General features: G+C 37.8%; 2 protein-coding genes and 1 long non-coding RNA gene across 4 annotated transcripts in view; 1 reads left to right on the top strand and 2 right to left on the bottom strand.

Annotated features, from left to right (window-relative positions):
* Window positions 1–21,156, bottom strand: part of LOC134798741 (uncharacterized) — a 477,103-nt gene that overhangs the window by 377,147 nt on the left and 78,800 nt on the right. Inside the window, exon 2 of the long non-coding RNA XR_010145261.1 lies at window positions 483–676. This is a non-coding gene — a long non-coding RNA (uncharacterized LOC134798741). The remainder of the gene's footprint in view (window positions 1–482; window positions 677–21,156) is intronic.
* Window positions 1–21,156, bottom strand: part of LOC134798702 (tyrosine--tRNA ligase, cytoplasmic) — a 109,595-nt gene that overhangs the window by 55,909 nt on the left and 32,530 nt on the right. The window lies entirely within an intron of this gene.
* Window positions 1–21,156, top strand: part of LOC134798692 (RNA polymerase II elongation factor Ell) — an 80,497-nt gene that overhangs the window by 53,645 nt on the left and 5,696 nt on the right. Inside the window, exons 4-13 of one of the 2 annotated variants that reach the window (XM_063771070.1) lie at window positions 2,448–2,599; window positions 5,477–5,773; window positions 8,541–8,611; window positions 9,170–9,326; window positions 12,542–12,810; window positions 15,712–15,828; window positions 16,324–16,414; window positions 19,792–19,963; window positions 20,468–20,605; window positions 21,007–21,033. In XM_063771070.1, coding sequence (XP_063627140.1) covers window positions 2,448–2,599; window positions 5,477–5,773; window positions 8,541–8,611; window positions 9,170–9,326; window positions 12,542–12,810; window positions 15,712–15,828; window positions 16,324–16,414; window positions 19,792–19,963; window positions 20,468–20,605; window positions 21,007–21,033 — 1,491 coding nt within the window. The remainder of the gene's footprint in view (window positions 1–2,447; window positions 2,600–5,476; window positions 5,774–8,540; window positions 8,612–9,169; window positions 9,327–12,541; window positions 12,811–15,711; window positions 15,829–16,323; window positions 16,415–19,791; window positions 19,964–20,467; window positions 20,606–21,006; window positions 21,034–21,156) is intronic. The other variant, XM_063771071.1, reaches the window with a different exon arrangement.

The raw sequence follows: 21,156 nt of genomic DNA on the forward strand, positions 1-21,156 counted from the left end.
ATTGTATAGCTGTAAAATACGGAAAATACCTATGTATTAAGGTCGTAATGATAATAACATTAATATAAAGTTTTATTTTACGGCCAACATTCCAAATATACTTAGAATATACATAGGTACACGACCTTATTGTCAGTAACATAGAGGCGAGTAAATATTGTATTTCTGGAATGTTGACCCGTAAAGATGTCTGTGAACTAGACTGTTATGTATTATGTACCTACCATAGACAAAAAATAAGGTATAAAAAACTAAAGCCGATAGTCCAAATTTACAAAACCAAAAATTACAAACAATACAGATCTTCATTTCACTTTTTACAAGCTTTTATTTAACTTGCCATGTACCTATGTAAACATGTAGTTAACTATGTTTGTACGGGTCAAATCGTGCAAGCTAAATTTGACCCACTTTCCGACTTCCAATGCAGCTGAAATTTTGCATACATATGTAAGTCGGATGACAATGCAATATTATAGTACCATCGAGCTGATCTGATGATGGAGACAGGACGTGGCCATAGGAACTCTGTGATAAAACAACGCAACCTAATTATGCTTGGGGTTTTTAGAATTGTCTCGATGAGTATTAGTTATCTGTGGAAAGAAATGTACAGTCAGCAATAAAAGCTTGTACCAAAAATGAAATTTTTGCCAAAAACTTATTCGTTTTTGTACTTTGTCTAACATAATACCAGTGTGATTATTTTGACCCAGACACACATAAAACGCTTAAAATCGAACAACGTTACACGTTATGCGTTATTGTGGTTTCCTTCCTCGTCCGTAGCGTAGTTTACGCTTCCACGACCGTTGCTCAGCTGATCCGACAAGATGGAGGCCGATTAATATTCTCTATGGCTCCCCTTTGTAATATGCTTTCCGCTTGGGTTTGTGGGTCGCGGAACGGTTGCTGTCGATAACTACTACGCCCGATAACGTTGGCCAAATAGATGACATTTTTTACACACTTTTCTTTTTTATGTGGTCCTAGTCACTACGCCTTATAAAACAAAGTCCCCCGCCGCATCTGTCTGTTTGTATGTTCGCGATAAACTTACTCAATAACTACTGAACGGATTTTCATGCGGTTTTCACCTATCAATAGAGTGATTCTTGAGGAAGGTTTAGGTGTATGTAACCCGTGCGAAGCCGCGTGAAATGAGACAGTCCTTTGACAAACTAATTTTCATGGTGCATGTATTGTGTGAAATAATTTATTTTGAATACAATAAGCAGCCCTTTTGTGTATTTTAAGTATAATAACTTTCGTTTCGTATTCACCCTGGTTACTTTTGTATATTAATATGCATCTATAACTGTTAACGACTCCTAATGATCAGACTAATTTATTTTAAACGCACTTCTACTGATTACTTGATAGTTAGGTATCAGGTGTCAAGATAATTTTTTAAATAGGTATTTATGACGGTTTCAGGCAAAGTTTATAACAACTATTTTATTTGAGTACTAATCCAAAGATACCATATTTTTTTTATTATTTATTTAATCTATATTGCACTAAAGAAAAACCTTATAGTACAAAAGGCTTTTTTTCTGCTTGTCAAACTGAGCGAATGGCATAAAGATGAAATAAGAAAACGTCCTAGCGTACAAAGTAGTATATATGTGTCCGGTCACATTTGTACAGATATTATTGCAGTTTTCTTCCACCATTGTGCTACGAATTAGCAAAAAATGTTAATAGTGAAGTAGATTCGGAATGCGCCGCTCAGCACGTACTGGGAATGTTACTCAATAGCCGTTAGAAAGTGCGATTTCAGGCGCTGGCCGTTCGTGTTGCATTACAAAGACGTAGCAGACGGTGACCCAGGAAAACTTTTAATTTTTACTATAAAATTGAAAGCAGTCAAGTTTTTGCTCTATTTCTAACTTTATCTGAGTGTTCTTTTAACTGTTTACTACAAGGACATGTTTGAAATAGTAAGTTCTAGAATATAACGCTCTCTGCCGTGTGGCATTACAAAGACGCTGACAGTGGGAGTTGAAAAATTTGTTATAAATTGGACAGACAGATTTTTGCTCTATTTTCTGTTTTATTAGTGTTGTCTAGTGTAGAAGCAGTGTTTGTAGGTTTATTATGGAAAATTACATTCCTGAGAAGTTTATTACATAGCCGTTTTATATCTGGTAGAGTGGTCACTAGATGGCAGCATGTTCGCGTGTACACTTTCCCATCCTAAAGTATCATTTTTATCTATAGGTTAGGTTGCCAGGTTTTTCGTTGTTTTTTAGTCTAGTGAATTGTGGTTGAACCTGTTTAAATAGTAGTGACATTACCTCAAATTTTCGACCAGGATGAGGCTGTGTTGCTGGTCACTGCTCTCGGTTAAGGTAGGGTAGGTTAACAGCTAATCCTAAAGGGTAATGTAGCAAACGGAACACAAATCTATGCCGTGTATTAAATGTAGCACGTTTGTGTTTCAGGGTTCGTTTGAGTGCGTCAGGGGCGGCGGCGCGCGGCGGCTGGAGGCGTGCGGGCCGCTGCCGCGACGGATGCGCGTGCAGGCCAACGACGACTCGTACGAGGCCACCAAGGACCGCATGGCGAGGACTGTGGCCGCCGAACAGAGTAAATGGTGAGTGTCGTCGAGCCCCTGTTTCACCATTGACAATTATCACCTGATGCTGACAATAGGCTAGATGACAAATTTTCATTAATAGTATCAATCAATCAGGTTTGTTTTTAGGATCAAATGTCTATATGGGACCCATTGCATTAAAGCAAAACAAAAGTCAGAAATGATAGACAAAGTCCGACAGTCGTACTTCACTCGCGAAACGCCCCTAACAAAACGATAAGTGAACGTGACGTCAAGGTCACTGAGAGTCCATCTTAAAGTATGAACAAAACAAGAAAATTGCGTTTTTGTCGGTGAAATATTGCGTTTATGTATATAGTTGCTATACAATCTTTTTTTGTATAAAATGTGAGGAATCGAATGGTATACTTGCTTATTTCGTTTTTGGAAGTTAAAAAAAAACTTTAATTTTGAAACTTTCAGGTGCTGTATTTTTGTATTATTTCCATATATTTTTTTAATATCCACAATATTGTGATAATTTGCTATCTATTTTACTAGATTTTGTTATAAAATTCAACATGTGTCATCATCCCTATTCACCTTTCATTGCTGATCCAAACATTGAGGCTAGGTGTCGTGGTTGCTATTCAACCGTGAAATTGTCAGGTGACCATTGTCAAGCTGGTGAAATAGGGACCTGTACTTCTTGGGGCTTGTTTGGGCGGCGGTGAACAGAAATGATTAGTGTTTTACTGTCATAAATCATCAAGGACTACTGGAAAGTGGGGATCGAACCAGGACTGGTCGTGGACTGTTCGCATATAACGGTTGTCCGAGATGTTACTTGTATTCAGATTATCGACTTGTTAGAAGCATTCTAAAGATGCGTCTTTTGGTATGTGCTGACTGCTGACCACTTGGAGGCTCTTTCTGTCCTTATGGGTATGAGTTCTACAACCCATTACGGGGTATGTTCTACAAGTAATATTATCGCCTTCGCCTGTGGCTACTCAGTTCTTATTAAGTACTTAAACATTTCATTAGTTTAACTTTATTGTAAACTATCTAATTCCTCTGTTCATGTTTTAATAAATAGTAAATAAACACGGTTTCTCAACGTTTAATGTTGTAACAGTACATTAACGAACTAAACTGCGTATGAAAAGCCAATAGCTATTTTATAGCCCCCTAATTAAGCCTTAATGAAATCATTATTTGCTAATGAAATGCTTATAGGCTCGCCTTGGAAATCAATTAATGTAAGGAAACTAGTCGTACCGGTTGGTATACAGAAATAAAGTCCAACTTTTAATAGCAGTGTGCGAAATGCCTGTTGGGGGAATTTGAGTTTAAGAATTACAGTATCGCTGACAAGAGTAATTCCTTCAATACTGATAGGAATGAAAATATTACTTTAACATAAAATAACCAACCCATGTTTAAATGATTAAGCTACTTCCGAAAATACAATTGACTGTTTAAAACCTTCCTTTTTATGCAACTTCTAGACACAGTTTAAAATAACAAATGTTTTTAGGGTTGCGTACCCAAAGGGTAAAAACGGGAACCAATTACTAAGACTCCACTGTCCATATGTCTGTCACCAGGCTGTATCTCATGAACCGTGATAGCTACGCAGTTGACATTTTCACAGATGATGTATTTCCGGACGGGTCCGACTAGCACTTGTCCGGTTTTTATTTTACTTAATGTTCACTCCTTACTTTTTCTTCAAAATATATGTCTTAAATATCTCATTTTGTCCAGCATCAATGGCATCTATTGAAATGCTATAAAAGAAATAGCAAAATACCTACCCGTTACAATTCGCCTTATCGAAACCACCATCTGTGGTTAACGGCAACCAACCATATCTGGTAATTGTACAGATACATACCGATACAATCATTCGTTCAATTATTAATTTTATTATGATTCGCCAACTAGCGAAGAAAAAAACCTAGGCAAAATGTTGACAGGAACAAAGGATCGAAATTACCGTATGCCTTTGCCTCTCCATCGCTCAATTGAGTAGAGCAGCGGTTCTCAATATTTTTTTTTGACGGAACCCTTTTGGAAAGCGAAATACTTGATGGAACCCTACAATAAAACAATAGTTTTTTGAAGTGTGTTTTTTGCATAGTAAGATTTTTCGAGGCGACTAAGTGTTCTAAATTCTTGCGGAACCCCTGCAGGGGTGTCGCGGAACCCTAGGGTTCCGCGGAACACACTTAGAGAATGGCTGGAGTAGAGCAAGAGCAATAGAGAGACATATAATGAAATTTTGATGTTCGCGATAGTTGTTCGCTTTGCTGATGTACATTTTAGGCTCATAGTTTACGATCAATAAATGGCGAATACATTACTAAATATTCTCTAATTCGTTCTTCTTCCATAGGAGATAGGCATAGCCCTATATTCTGAAATTGAGAGTTGTATAATGTATTTCATAATAATCAATCAATAAAATACAGAAGCAGTTTATGAATCATTTGTACAATCCCATGGAACTTCCTCTTGCTGCGTAATATTTTGTAATTAATATGTAGCTACCATTATACTCGTAATATTTATAATTGCACAACAAAAGGCAAGATTCGGGATTTTAGCTATATCTATCACTGTCACATATCTATATATACCTATAGAGTTGACATTATGGAGTTATTACGTTATGTTACGTAACAAAAATCCATATTATAACGTAGCCGTAACCCTAGTTCTACAATAGTAATAATTTGAAATGGTTAATATTTTATTTTGCTAGGTCACTTAGAATCATGCTCAAGCTCGACTGAGCTAGAATATCCTGCAACTACGTAGATACTTACGTAGACTCGTTCTTCTAACATCTACATGTCTTCCTTGGAACCTAACATAGCCAATTCACCTGTCAACCAATGTTTTTAAAAGAAACACTTGTATTTCCAGCACCCGAGTGATAAAACCGAACCAAACGGACATCGGTCGGCGTGTGAAAGTGCGCTCCTCCCATCCCCTATACTCGTCCGGGCCCGCGGCGCTCGGGGCCGAGCGGTCCGAGCGGCCTGAGCGGCCTGACCGGCCTGAGCGGCCTGAACGGCCTGAACGGCCCGAGCGGGTGGAGCGGCCGTCGACGGCGCGGCCGGCGCCGACGCCCGCGCCGCACCCGGGCGCGCTGCAGCCGCAGCTCCCCCACCAGCCGCAGAGGCCCCCTCAGAACCCGCAACTCGCGAGGCGGTCCATCAAGTTAGTATTTACACAATACCTATTTTACTATCATACCTGTAGGTTTTAATAGTACATTATTGTCGAGGCTCGGAAGTAGCTACTTGCAGGCTGAGGATTCGTTTTAAACGGACGACCTTGGGAGTCCGTTTAATTGAAGCCGAAGCCAGCAAGTAGCCTTCCAGCCAAGTCATATATAGTGCTTTTCTCAAAAATGGTGCAAGAAATATAAATATAATAGAAGTATTTTACAGAAGCAACGTTCTTACGTATATATTTTCACAGAAAAAAGTAGAAACAATTGAAAAAGTTAGCATTGCCGCCTTTTTATTTTTTTAATTAAAAAATAGAAGTGTATTTTTCTGCCGAAAATACGCCAACCTATTTGAGACAGGTAAATAGTCGCGGTACCAGCATTATAATTATAAGTACTAATCATCTGTTTGGCTGTTTAATGGGCCTGTGCCTTCATTTGATATGGCCATTTCAACTTTTTAAAAGTTTGGAACACGACAAATAATGGAATTTGTATGCAACATTGCACTCCCAAAATCGAGACTGCAATGTTTTTAACTTTTTAATTTTTGACTGACCATAAACTCCGCACTTCGCGACCAATTTTTTATACGGCAACGTCGACTTTGCCGTCCATTTTTGAGAAAAGGAAGATAACACATGGGAACGAGGCAGAGGAAAGTTGGCAAACCACTTACACGAGTATGGGGTCGGAGTATATTGTCAATACACCTTATAAAACGAAAGTCCCCACTGTGTGTGTGTAATGTATGTTCGCGATAAACTCAAAAACTACTTACTGAACGGATTTTCATGCGGTTTTCACCTACCGATAGAGTGATTCTTGAGGAAGATTTAAGTGTATAATTTGTTAATCCGTGCGAAGCCGGGGCGGGTAGTTTATCAGAGAAATGGTTTATCACTTGCCCGGTTTTTGTTAAAGGCCGGTTTAGGTACCTATGCAGATACTATACTACTACTAATGCACTTTAGGTAATTTTTTTTTACTAAAATATTTTACCGCAGTAGTGAATGCCTCGATAGCAATGTGGTATAAGTACAGGCCAGATATGTCAACCGACAATACAATAAAATTGTGGTTACATAATTATTCCCAAACGTCTCACACTCATATTATTCATACAATCAAATATGATACCAATTCGCTTGCGTAAATAGTGAGATGCTATTTCACTTTGTCATATTCTAATATTAGATGGGTGATTCTTCCTGGCAATCTACCCACTTATCGGGCGTCAACTTAAATGATGTCAGTGAGATTAATGACATTGGAATAGTGGGGAGCTCACTGTGTTGGAAACACTAGACATTGAGTGTTTTGGCAGTGACTCTAAAGTGAGCACCAAAGACTTCTATTCAACCAAAAAGGTAGTTTTCAGTAAGGAACTCGAAGTTTCGCAATGTCCGCCTCTGTCTGCGACTTCGTTGGTCGGTCGTTCGTCGTTCGTCGTTCGGCTTGTAACCATTACTGTTAGAAACCTGTGTGGAAAAACGAAATCTTTTTATTTTTTCGCTTCAACCAGATAGTGTTTATGTATGATTTTTTCATCGGAATTGAGTGTCGTTTTTGTATCACGCGCAAAGACACCGCGAACGACGATTCTTACAGTCTTCCTCAAATTACTTAAACATGTTATTCAAGTACTAAGGAAAACTCCTATTACCTTAGCGTAATTAAATACCAGTCGATACAAATATTGTGTTTCTGCATTCTAGCAAAAAACAAATGACGGATTTGGCTAATAGCAGCCATTATGGCCTGGCTAAGTAAATTGTCTTGCTCCGTCGGATTTGGACGGGCATTACAACGGGGTTTTATATTGTTTTTCGCCGGCCAACGCTTACACGGCTATTACATATGATTCATAGCCAAGGCTGTGCTATTTGTTGTTGACACGTACAAACAACCTTAACACCTTAGCAATAAGATTCATATTGTTTTTTAACTGTGTTGTTGACGTTAAATATATGTATACATTATTCGCGTTATTTCAATAGAAAAAGGCGCAAAATTGTAAATATTATCTTTGATGTTGATTGTACATGGCAACGCGTCACATGACACTCAAAAGTAGAAAAACGTGAATTTAAATTGCCAATTGCAACACATAGGCCTCTGTTGTTTTTAAGAATTATTCACACTGCTTTGGTATGAACCGAATTACAATGATTACTAATAATAGTAATTTGCCATTCAAAGTTATTATCACAAATTCAACTTAATTAAGAATCACCAATCAAAATAAATATAATAGTTTAAATCTAAAATATCACGAAAATCACGGTGTTATAGTATTTACACAAGCCGTGCTGTAAAGCTAATTTCTTCACGTGAATCTTAGAGCAATGGCAGTATGACATTGTAGAAAAACCCTGGGTTTCCCGAGTTGCTTTATGATTTTATGAATAATAGGTACCTACGTGTCTTTCATAAAACTGATTCTAGGTACAGAACGCTACAATAGCTTAGGAAACCCAACATATTCAATACAAATATCTAAATGGCGTTATTCATAAACAACTAACAAGCCTAAATATAAATATCAATTTATTATGTATAGTAACATAACAAATTAGCTAATTATTGTTTGTCATAATCTGTCATGTTTTTAGTTAACACGTTCACTGTCCGTGCCCCATGTATGGGTCACGGGAAGCCTCTATTACAGAGCCGTAAGGTTGACTATTCAGATTTGGACAGTAAATGTTTTAAGGTACAACTTATTAACGTGTTTTGTTTTCTTCTTTTCAGAGAAAGACTTATACAGTTATTAGCATTGAAACCCTTCAAAAAGCCGGAGTTATACTTAAGGCTCAATCAAGGTATGTTGTTCAATCCTTTCCTTCAACAATATAACTCAGTTCAACAAATATTCTACATAAAATTTTTCATTAATTCTGAATTTTATAATTGAATATTCGTTGACGTGACCGCAGATATCGTATTTTTTGTAACGTTTTCGTTAAATCGTGGGTAAGAAAAACACTTTGTAAAATGAATTTGTAATCTTCTTAATTCATTTGTCGCTTGATATTGTCTTTAAAAAACATAGCTTTATATTTGTCACCCAAACAGAGATCGAAACACATAGTTGAGTTATTCCCTCTTGTAAAAAAATATCCTTCGTATTCTAGAGTTAGACCAAGAAAAGTCTGCAACGATATTGATAGCCCACGCACTGCAAGTGTTATTTTAAACATCTATGAAATTATGACATAATAAATGACACTTGCACTGCGTATGCTATCAAAATCGCTGCAGACTTTTCTTGGTTTAATTCTACAAAATAGCCAAATCATTGCCACGTCTCAACGAAAACCTTACAAAACACGATGTCTATAAGTAAGTACGAAACTCTAACACCCGGCCTACCATTACAGAGGGAATCAAGGAAAAGGAACGCAGTGTGGTGAACAAGATCCTGCCACAGATAGGCTCGCTGAAGGACAACTGTTATCACTTACATAGGCACATATGGAACGACGTCAACGAGGATTGGCCGTTCTATACCGAGGAGGAGAAACGCATACTCAAGAGGTCGGTCGCGCGCGGCTTCTTTAACCTTTTAACCAACGCACGATATACACCTTCTCATACATCGCCTTTTAACCACCGTACACTGATATATGTACACTTTGTCATAGATCGGGAGCATTCCACGGGCTCTCCCGTACAAAGGCATTTTATTTCCTGTGTTGCGACTTTTTCTTCGGCATTTAAAGCAGGCGATTATTTTTCTGTGCATATTTTTGACCATTTGTCATAGAAAAGGAAACTCTTATATCTGCAAATCTTCAGAAAATTCGCGTTTGTACGGGACAAACGGTAGACAATTTCATGGAATGCTCCATTGGGGTTTTTGGTGCGGGAATGTTTTATACTAGCCAAAAAATAGGTAATAACTGTTAAAACCGATACTATTTTATTTAACATTTCTAAGCACATTTGGAGGTAACTACCTATTTTTAATTCATGGTTTGGTAATTGTTTTACAATAAGCAAAGTTATAAATACACGAAATCATTCCCGCACCAAAAAATCCGCGGTCTGATAAATAAGACAAATTTCGTGTAATTTGGTACCGCCGGCGACACGAGCACGCACGATGAAAAAATATATGGCGGTTAAAAGGTTAAAGGTTAATTTAGATTGTGCGAGAACTCACATGCGAGTTATTACATTGCGGTAGGTATTTGATCGGTCGGCTGGATTGAGTGTAACATGAATAGTCCGCAATGTGACTAAAATCGCATGCTAGTTTGCGCGCCGTCTAAATGAGCCATATGAGTCGGACTAAGAGCTAAAATTGCACGGCATTTCAAATCACATGTGGAAATGCCATCGCAAATATCAAATTTCTATGAATACTGACGTTTACGATGAAACTTCCACATTTGGTTCTGTCAAATTCTGTGCAAAGATAGATTAGACTTACTCTACGTCAATCTACCAAGTCCCTTCCTAAAGTCCTTCATTTGATAATGGCACCTCCACACTGGCTTGCCAAATTGTAGCAGAATTTGCTTGGGTAGTGACCCTATCTGTGAAGCCGATGGTCCTGGGTTCGAATCCCGGTAAGGGCATTTATTTGTGTGATGAACACAGATATTTGTTCCTAAGTCATGCATGTTTTCTATGTATTTAAGTATTTGCATATTATATTTAACGTTGTCTGAGTATCCACAACACAAGCCTTCTTGAGCTTACCGTGGGACTTAGTCAATTTGTGTAAGAATGTCCTTATAATTTTTATTTATTATTTGTATCTCCTTGGTTATCACGGGCCTATAATCCCGGTTTTTTGATAGGCTTGCGTGGGGACACAGATCCAACACGTAGAGGCCCCTTGGAGAGCTTTTATGTCATGTCATTATTTACTTTTTATTATTATTTTTATTTATTACCTATAGAAGTAGCTTGGAAAGAAGAACATAAAAATATCCAATCGAACAACAAATATTTATTATACATAGGTATATAACAAGTTTAGAAGATATGCAATTTGTTAATACATATGTTTTAAGCTGAAAATAGCGAGCGTCTGCATATCGCATTCTTTATTTGCATGCATATTATATTGTTTGACCTTGTGGCGGCGCGTTCACCGAGGTCGGTAGATAAAGACCGAGTAAAATGTGACCTTTACTGATGAACACTCTAATATAGACGAGTTGTGTTAAAGACTGGATATTCCAAGCTAAAACTTTAAAGCTGTTTATCTCGGGTTCATATATTTTGTGTGGCGCCTTGACATACGATTATAACGCCACCTACTGAGCTAACTGAGTAAATGACGTAGAATAATCGAAGATCAAATATGAAATAACCATTATGTGAACGAGAACTTACTAGAATGGCGACTTGTTCTTTTACAAAAAAAGAAGGGTACAGCATTTCTTATCTCTAAAATCAATTCCAATGGCGTTAATAAACGCCTGTCTAGTCTAACAAGCCGTTGATAATCGTTAGTCATTTTCTGTCATTTTGACATTTTTGTGTTTGTTAGAAAGGGACAAAACTTAACAAAGTTTTATTATTAAATTACTGGCTAATCTGATTTGAGACAATTGAACACCTTGTCCTACAGGCCTTAAAAAAGACCGATATGTATGTTTGATGCCCTGTAACCGATTTATTGTAGTATATATTGCTCCGCTGAGTACTATGGAATTTTCCAAACAATCATTTTTAGCCAACGTTTTTATGGTGACAGACGGTTTGGTGCAACTGTCCTTAGTTGTGCAGTCTTAATATACTTGTCTCTGACACTACACTTAAAAATTGTAGATATCACAAACTATTTACAATTTGTCAATGATATTGAAAAGAGAATTTTACATGAAATATTATTGTAATCATATTGGAATGAATCTAGACATAACCTTCAGTCCGTAATGGAAAACTTGCTATGTTTAATAGTATTGATTCAACCATAATCACATCGCAAATGCAATTTTATTGTCGAGATTAAACTTTATCATGTACGAAAAACAACATTGTTTTAAAATTTCTCATATTGTTGTTATTCAAATTGTAGTTAATTATATTTCTGGGTAATTTAACATGTTTGTTTGTTATACAATATTACAGTAGGGCTGAATGACACTCAACAAAAATAGCACGTTTTTTTTTTTGGAAATTCGTGCTTATAATTTGACTGTGTTCAATATCTATCGTTCAATTTTATCTGATATGATGCACCCATAAGCCTTCGACTTTTTGAATCGAAGTGGTGCTTTGCCTTCAAAGTACATGTATAACTCTTAAATTACTTGCCGTAAATATATCGCCGCCATTGTAACTTAAGGCTTCACATGAGATTCCGCGAGAAAAGTCTTATGCGTTAGAGGCTTATAAATAATATACGCAATTGCGGTTAGCAATGTCTACGGTGCGTCGCCAACGGGTCGCCGGTGCTCCGCCAATCGCGGCGGCGGTAGAGAGCGTATTATGCGTGGTCGCTTATTATTTAAAATCGAAGTTTTGACCCGACTCGCGGTGTGCCGCCGCGATCGCAACTGCAAGTGCGTACGAGTCCTAAATGACTCTAGTTTGACCTAGACCGTTTGTAGTTTATAATACAGTCAGCAGCAGAAGTTGCTAACCGGGCGAGGTGTTCAAAATTACCTCGACACGCTCTTATTCTCTTAACGATAAAGTCACGTCAAGATCATTTTGAACACTCGCCCGCTTAGCAACTTCCGCTGCTGACTGTACAAGTGACTTGTATTAATATTAGTTACGTTTAACAGGCGGAAACCTCAAAATCTAACACCGCCGGTCTCGAGCGACTCCACCAACTCCCTGTCGCCGCGCGCGTCGCCCGGCGCGCCCGGAACCCCCGGCGGCAAGCGGCCGGGTGTGGGGGGTGCGGCGGGGGAGGAGGCGCCGGCCGCCAAGAAGCAGCGCATCTCCCACTACCGCCGCCCCAGCCCGCCCTCCTCCGGCTACGCCACCGGCAGCTCCGGCGCCTCCTCCGGCGAGCGCCACGCCTCCGACAACGAGGACGACCGGACCACAGGTACTACACACTTGACCCCTATATAGACTGCGAGAACTCGCATGCGAGTTTCATTACGCGCGTGCCGTCTAAATCAGCCCTTACTTCCCTGGCTCGCTGACCCACACGAGACCAAGCCGCTCGGCCTTATTCTGCGCCAGTTGAGTCCTTTGAGAGTGGACAGGTCTTTTAACCTCCTGCCGCCCAGAATATTTTCGTCAAACATGGGATACAAGCCCAGAGGCCTTTTTTTAGGTTCACATGGTTCCGGCCCAAGACTTCGACGTATGATTAAATTGTCATAGCATTGTATTATGGATGTGAGATTTTTTTAGCATCATAAGGGGTATCAGTAGAAGGTTAAGAAACCAAAGAAACACCGAAATTCGATGTCTTTTTTATAGGACTCTGGGCCGCTACCTCAACAAAGTTGTTTTTCTTACATAGTGTATTTCTGAATTTATTCAAATAATTAATGTACCATTACGTTGATTTACCTCGCTTCTGTAACATATTTTAAATATATCAGAATTAAATAACGCATTTCATGTAAAATATTATTACAAACATTTTTTTCTTCCTACCTTTGCCACATGCTAACAATAATATTAGCCACAAGCAGCATATTATCTTACTTTGACTATTGGATTATAAAAATACAGTGAATATTCAATTCTACACAAGCAGTGGGAAACTAATAAACTGGAAAAATGACCTAACTAATAGGCGCTAAACTCGAGCATATCAATTTTTTTATAAAAATAGGGTAACTGCCCGCAGACCTATTAAAATCCTATAGCTACTAATTACTATTGATTGAATTATATGAATTTTTAAATATTTTTTGCCAAAACTAACTATAAAGCTTCTCAAAAAGGCATAAAACAATTTAATACATTATTAAATTCAAATTTTGATCGTTAAACGAACAGCATATCCAATGCAAACCAACCCAATATAGCGGTTAAAGCCCGTAGACCTATAAAAAACGTTAAATATATTACGACCCACATGCCTTCCTATAGGTCTTCGAAATGTTAATTGTTGTATTTACATGAATATTGATTAAAAGTAAAAAAGAAATGTGGTAAAACAAAGACGAACATATTAGACATCATTTACAACAAAAATACACAAGGAATCTGCCGAGATAGTCAAGAAAATCATCGATTAAATTACCACGTCCTCGACCCCTCGTCATTGTTTTGGATATTACTTCAATACTGACAGATCTGGTTACACAGATTGACTGTGATTCTGTGTAACATGATCTGATCTGTGATTCAAAACTGATCTGAATTCAATACTCGGTAAATTTGAAGTTTTATGACAGGTTAAAGTTGTAGACCTTTTAAAAGGTCATTGGGCGCGTATAAGTTAAAAGTGTAATTATGCTTGGGCCGGAACCACTACTCAGTCGGAGACCTTTTTATAGGTCTTTGGGCGGCAGGAGATTTAAAGCTTCGGCACTCCGGCGATAACTGAAACGCCCGGACGGACGTTTTCCACCCTTGCCTTCTTATGCTCGTCCTATACATTCTTCTCACGGCTCAATTATCTCTCTTCCTCTCCATGTTTAGGTACATAAAATATTACGAATTCAATTTTTACTATAGTCACATATTTATTAAATCGTATGGCGATATAGTCACATAGACAAAATTATATAGTATTTTTTATCAACATCAACAGCAACTGCACTATAATCACTAACGTATGACACTAACAGCAGGGCATACTCTCGACGTGAACGGGTAAAAAGGCTGCAATGTGACTTAACCTTAACATAATATATGTATAGCGATTAAGCCAGGGGTGGACAATAGGTTCTTCTTCAGTATCAATCATGTATGACATAATATTCAAAATAGATACTCAGCTTTATCTCACGGCAACGTATGCTATATGCAGGAGAAATTAGAAACATTCTAAAGCATTAACTACATTTCAATTTATTATATTTTCTTCTTTTAATCTACTTAAATTCCCTTACGTAGATGAATCCTTAATACGTACAGTCGACGTCAAAGATATGTTTACACGTTTGCACCTTACCCCTTTGTAATAAGGTGAAAAGTGTAAACACACCTATGACGTCGACTGTACGTACATAATTAATGTACATAAACTGTTACCGTAAATGAACAACACTACCATCGGCGATAAACAAACACAACGACAGGTTCCATTAAATAATGAGTACCGTCTGTTAACTGTACATCGGTGGACTTTATGCCTTTTGTAATAAGGTCCACTGATGTTACGAGTGTTCCTGTTTGTGCGATGACTCACGATACAAACGTGACTTAAACACGGTGTATAAAACGATTGACGAAATATCGCTTTCTACACTCCTAATCAATGTAGATAATCATTATATGATATTGGGATTTCCGTTTTAAATACGTAATTAATTTCAGCCAGCATCTGCCCGCGACTTTGTCTGCATAGAATTAGTGCTTATTTTCATATACTACTTCCATAGTAAATTCCACCCTCCTTTTCACCCCCTTAAGGGATGATTTCCACTATAAAAACAAACTTAAAGTGTCATTCTATGGAACTTGCTAACTATGTAAACAAAAATCACTAGTAAATTCATCATTCTTTGACAATTTCAATATGGCAGTTTGTTTACATAGTTAGCAAGTTCCATAGAATGACACTTTAATACCAAATTTCGATATAGTGTGAGAAGGTAGCAGACAGTTACTTTTTTAATCATATATCTATGAATATGGATTGATCTAAAATTTATTATTCTTTCTCTGATGAAGGTCTAATTTCTGTTTGGTTAAATTAAGTCTAAGTACGTCACTTAAAAGTACCTAATTAGGAAACGATCATAATTATAATTCATTAGAAAAACATGCTTATCGAAGTTGATATTTAATTACTTATCTATTAATGCATTTGTTACAGTCAAAAAGGATAACGGCTACACGCTCAGTTTTAACACTGTTAAGGAGCTCTGCCCGAGTCCTGTGAAGGCGAACGGTTATAGAAGTAGTCCCCCAGTAGAGCAAACTAGTATCACAGGTATGCACATTTTACTATCCCTTTATGTACTGAATCCTCTTTGCGGATCAAAATATTTATTCAACTGAAAGTTGGTTGAATATGATTTTGGTGGACCTAATACGTGTGTTACGGTTTGACCGCCAAAGATGTCAACTGACGCGCGAATAATATCAAGCTTTGTATTCCAACAGGTTCACAATCCACTCCGCACGGGATATCCGTGGGTTAGAGTGGTATTCCACCTGTCCAATGTGTATTTTGTCTCACAATTTGCTTAATGAGAGACTGAGCGCAATGACATTGGACCAAGATATTGGACAGATGGAATAACACCCTTAACAAGATTGTGTACTATCAATTCAAAAATTATGTGTGCCCTATAGCTTCCCACGAAAATGTCAGTAAAGTTGTGTAGTATGATATAGTCAGAAGAACAATATAATCTGCACAAGAGGGTTTAAAAGGTATGAATAGCCATATACCTGATTGAATAATGTTTTTATTTTCTTACAGAAAAAGACATCACAAATACGGAACCCTTAGAAAATACTGAATTAACGTCGGGGCCCGATGAGACCATGACTGATGTAGAAGAGATTGAAAGGTAATTAATATCATCCTTCATTTTACATCTCTCTCTTCTCCGTCGAATTACTCTTGGCAGAGCAGTCGTGGCCAAGTTGAACGAGGAACGATTCTACGCCAGTTCTCCCTGGCAGATGCTTCTCTGGCACATGTGTTAAGTGGGGTGTTGGTAAGGGCTTTTATCTGATCCATCCAACGCATTGGGGAACGTCCTCTTGACTTACAGCCATTGACCCGTCCCTGGACAACAAGTCTCTCCATGGCCTGCTCTCATTTTACACAGGCCTAAGGGAATCATAAAACGCATAAACACTGAAATAATTGTTTTGATAGAATGTCTGACGCCCCTTAAACAATTAACACTTCTATCCGAATAGAGTCGGACGTCATAATGTATACTCGTACACGCAATTTTGAACGTCATAATCACAATTTATCTCACAGGAGAATCAACTTTATTTTGTTGTTATTCTGTCCGAAATGTTAAAATACGTTCTACTGATATGCTAAGTAGATGAACCATTAAGGAAAAGGTCAGAAATTGTAACTGTATTTTAGGTGACCCAGGCGACCGTAACCATAGCAACGAGTGACAAGAAAAAGTTGACCCATTTACTAGTCAAGATCATTCTTTTTAATAACTTAGGACTTTTTTAATAACCATGCAAAGTGTTACAAGGTTAATAAAAAGACACAATTTTTTTTTCTACAAGTGAAAGTAACAGTCGAAATTCGAGTCGCTAATATTATGAAACTAGACTAGACAAATACTATAATTTCAAGGTCACACCTTAGGATACATCGCATTCGCTCTTTGGCACGTTTCCAGCCTCCATTATGTCTAATAATCATCGGATGTTCGTTAGAGAAAATTGTACGGATAGGTAATTCAGAACCAGTTTCTCATAGAAAGTTGCGTTGGATGACATGCACTTTTTAGCAATAGCTGTGTTGCCATGGGCCTTAAGGGGCTACCCGAGGTTTTCATCGATTTTTGACAAGTTTTGAATCGTATCTCCTTTTTTTGCACTACATATAGAATTATTATAAGACAAACGGTTATCGGTTCTTCAATCTTTTATCTCCGTTTTGGTCTACCGGATTTTGAAAGAAATAAATACTTATTTTTTAATGATTTTTTTAAGCATTGTCTAAAATAACACTTTTTTCGTATCTAGTTTGCTGTGAAGGATCTTACATGTACGAAATCTACATATTTGGGTTCGTCTTTGACGTCTCGAAAAACGTGTCTAGGTTTTTAATTTTAAACTAATTAACACAAAAGTTATGGCCAGAAACCAGTTTTTAGCCTAAAATTGTTCAACTTTGATGCCAAATATCTCGAAGACAATGAACTTTGAAGCAAATATGGGATACTATATTGCTAAAAGCCGTTGCTGTTAATATGATAAGCCACAAAAAACATTAGTAAACTAAGGGATTCAGATCGAAGGTCATTGGCGTGGGGTAGCCCCTTAAAGTGTATCACGGACAAATGGACAAAAACATTTGTCATGAATTCTCTTGGGAGTTTTCTATGTAACACACTTTGGAAAGGGTTTAATTAAAGTTAAGGTGATATGATTGGTAAAAGTCTTTTTGGAAACACTCACGATTTCTAGTTTTGTGTAGACGTTATGGAGAACTGCAAAAATATTTATGTTACAAACGGGTGAATAAACTTTTTTTTTTCAATCGTTGCCATGGTTACGGTCGCCTGGGTCACTTTAAATCCTGAGTTTCATGGCATTTGAACTAAACAAAAATCCATTTTTGTCGTGGTTAGAAATCCTTTCCACAAGGTTCCATCTACGAATTACGATAATATAACGTGGTACAACTGTTCTTCTAATCTACCAAACTGTGCTATTGTCACCTGGCTGACGGGACAGAGTAACAACAAGAAACACTTAGTCGATTTACACAAACACAAAAACATTTTGTCATTAGTTCTATGGTGTCACTTGAGTTTTCTAGGATCATTGAAATAAGTCAAATGACAAAATATTGATGAGCATAAGTGTAGATAATGTTTGCAGGTGATTATATACTGTAACTTTGTTGAACGTAATATATTTCCGTGAATTTCGCAAGCGCGCTAATCAGATCCGTGGCGTCAGAAAGTGAAAGTATGTAGTCCGATTGACCATTCTATAGGTATCTAGGCTTCGTTTGTGGGTTATAAACGAGAATTAGAACTTACAATAGAAGTAAAATAAACTCTAGTTTTTTTAATAAAGTAAAAACTAAAAAGATTAAGCCTCGCTCGAAGTTAGCGTTGTTTTTATTTTACTGTAGGTATAAAAAGAAACTTTACGTGGGAAATAACAGGATAAAAAATAAGTAAACTAAGAGGTAGCGTAGATAAAGTAAATCGTAGATAATGAAGGGCCTTTTTAGTTTATTTTTTTGTTTGTACCATCGTCCACACTGTTAACTGTACATCGGTGTACCTTAATTGCTGTTTGTACTGTCTACTTAATTCAAGGCTTAAGAGATATCAAGATTCTCATTAAGTAATTAGACGTATTAATTATTGTTTTGAACTTATTTATGACAACGAAACTTGAGTCGTGATTACTTGAATGAGGTGGAAGAGGCCTATGTGTCACTTGACACGCTGACCACTAAACCGGAAAACCGATGTGCTAATAGTTAATAAGATTTTAAGTATGTAAAATATGTTTTATTTATGTTTAGTATCAGCAATAAACGCTATTACAATTACTTGAATGAGGTAAAAATTAAATAAATGGCCACAATTCATTAATTGAGCTAAAAGCCGTTTGCTTTTTTTATACTTCTGTTTTTATAATTATTTGATAAAAATGTAGGCTTTTGTTAACTTTAACCTTGTTTGCGCTCAGCGTAGGTACTTCCGTTTATCTCTAATCAAGTAAACTCATCTAATGAAACCAGTAAATATATATTTACTGTATTTATTTGTTAGATAATAACGTAAGTTCCTTTGCTTGACCCAATATAAATATATCGTATAAATTGTTATTTATTATGTATTGTAATTAGGATAATTTAGTATTTAAGTTCTAGATAATAAGGTTTCTGCTATGCCCCATCCGGGTTTATGACGTGGATATTTTTGTATAGGTACCTATATTAGCATAAATAAATGAAATTAAATTTTAAGGGGTTTAAACAGTATCATGACTAGTCATGAGGGCTGCTTGTGGTCCACAAAATTTCTGCGTGGCTGGAATAATAAGAAAACACAACGTTTCCAATTGTTCACATTAGCCGTCGGAGGCTCACAAAAATTGAACTAGAGTCTGTGCAGAAAGAGTCGTGGAATATAAGGGAACCAATACATTCTATGACTCTTCTCTTTCCGCAAAGACTACAGTGAGTGAAAATACTAAACATTATCTATCATTTCAGGCAATACCCGCCAATAACGAGTTCGAGTACGCGGCGAGCCTACAAGAACGAGTTCGCGGAACTATACACCGAGTACCAATCCCTATACGCGCGCGTGGCGCAAGTGGCCAAACTGTTCACGTCGCTCGAGCTCCAGCTCAAGCGCGCGCCGCCACACTCGCCGCACCATCAGGTACAGAATACCAGCTTGTCTGTCACGATGGAATGTGTCTTATAGACTGAATACGAATCCCTATATGCGCGCGTCGCGCAAATGGTCAAAGCGCCGCCACCCTCGCCGCACCAGGTACGGAATACCAACCGTTGTACGCACGATGGCACGCGTATTATTTATAGCCCCCTATTGGGCTGAGTCTTCGCCGTAAAATAGTGAGACATAACCTCCTAAGGCCCAGCCATACAAATGAAAATTGCAATATTTGCCACAGAAATTTTAACCTTTAGTGTAAGAAATAGAGTTGATTTTACGTTGTTCAAAAACTGAACGAAACAAAGCAAAAGCAACTCTGTTCCAATCGAATATGATTTAAATTTCATTGAACTGAATAAGTACTGTAGGGCCTTAGGAGGATATGAATGGGCTAATAAAAAGAGTTGCCTATCTGAACCACATCATATTCGTCTGCACTCTCTTTAGAGTTTTACTCGTATTAACACGTCTGGTATGAACTTGCAGAGCATAGAACAACGCATCGTGGAAGAGTACCGGCGCGTGCAGAACGACGGCGAGTACCAGGCGCAGAAGCGCCGCGTCAACTACCTGCACCGCAAGCTCACGCACATCAAGCGGATGGTGCAGCAATACGACCAGCTGGTGAGTGTCCCGCCGACTTACCACATTAGTCTATAAGCGCCGTGCGCGTTGGAGGGTCTGCCATCTTGTGGCCTGAATCGGAAACATATGTGCACATGTACATTGCCAAAGCAAGTGCTACCATCTACCGTTCTCGTCGGTACGTTTCCTTGTGCATAGAAGGTTATGACATCTTGTGGGCTACATCGGAAGCATAAACGGCTCGCGCCAAATATCTGACGGCTCCTATGCTGCCCCCTATGCACGGGTCTTATAGAGAGACCATAGTGTAGAGTAGACCATTATAAAAGATAATAATATTTTAATCATATTTTATATGTATACGACGGGACTATTGCTGTATTAAAGTAGGTGTTGGACCCGGTTATATCTAATATGAGGCTATTATTTTTATTTTCAAGTCTGTCACACGATTAAAGGACCTTCCAGTAAGTGAAGATTGTAATTAATTTCTTAAAAATACTGTTCCTATTCTACATTTTGAGTAGCATGTGATCTCACGGAACGCGCGCGACTACTGCCTAATAGGTGCGATAAGGTTTATGATGCGC

This window comes from Cydia splendana, chromosome 17, assembly GCF_910591565.1.
Source record: "Cydia splendana chromosome 17, ilCydSple1.2, whole genome shotgun sequence".
Lineage (NCBI taxonomy): Eukaryota > Metazoa > Arthropoda > Insecta > Lepidoptera > Tortricidae > Cydia > Cydia splendana.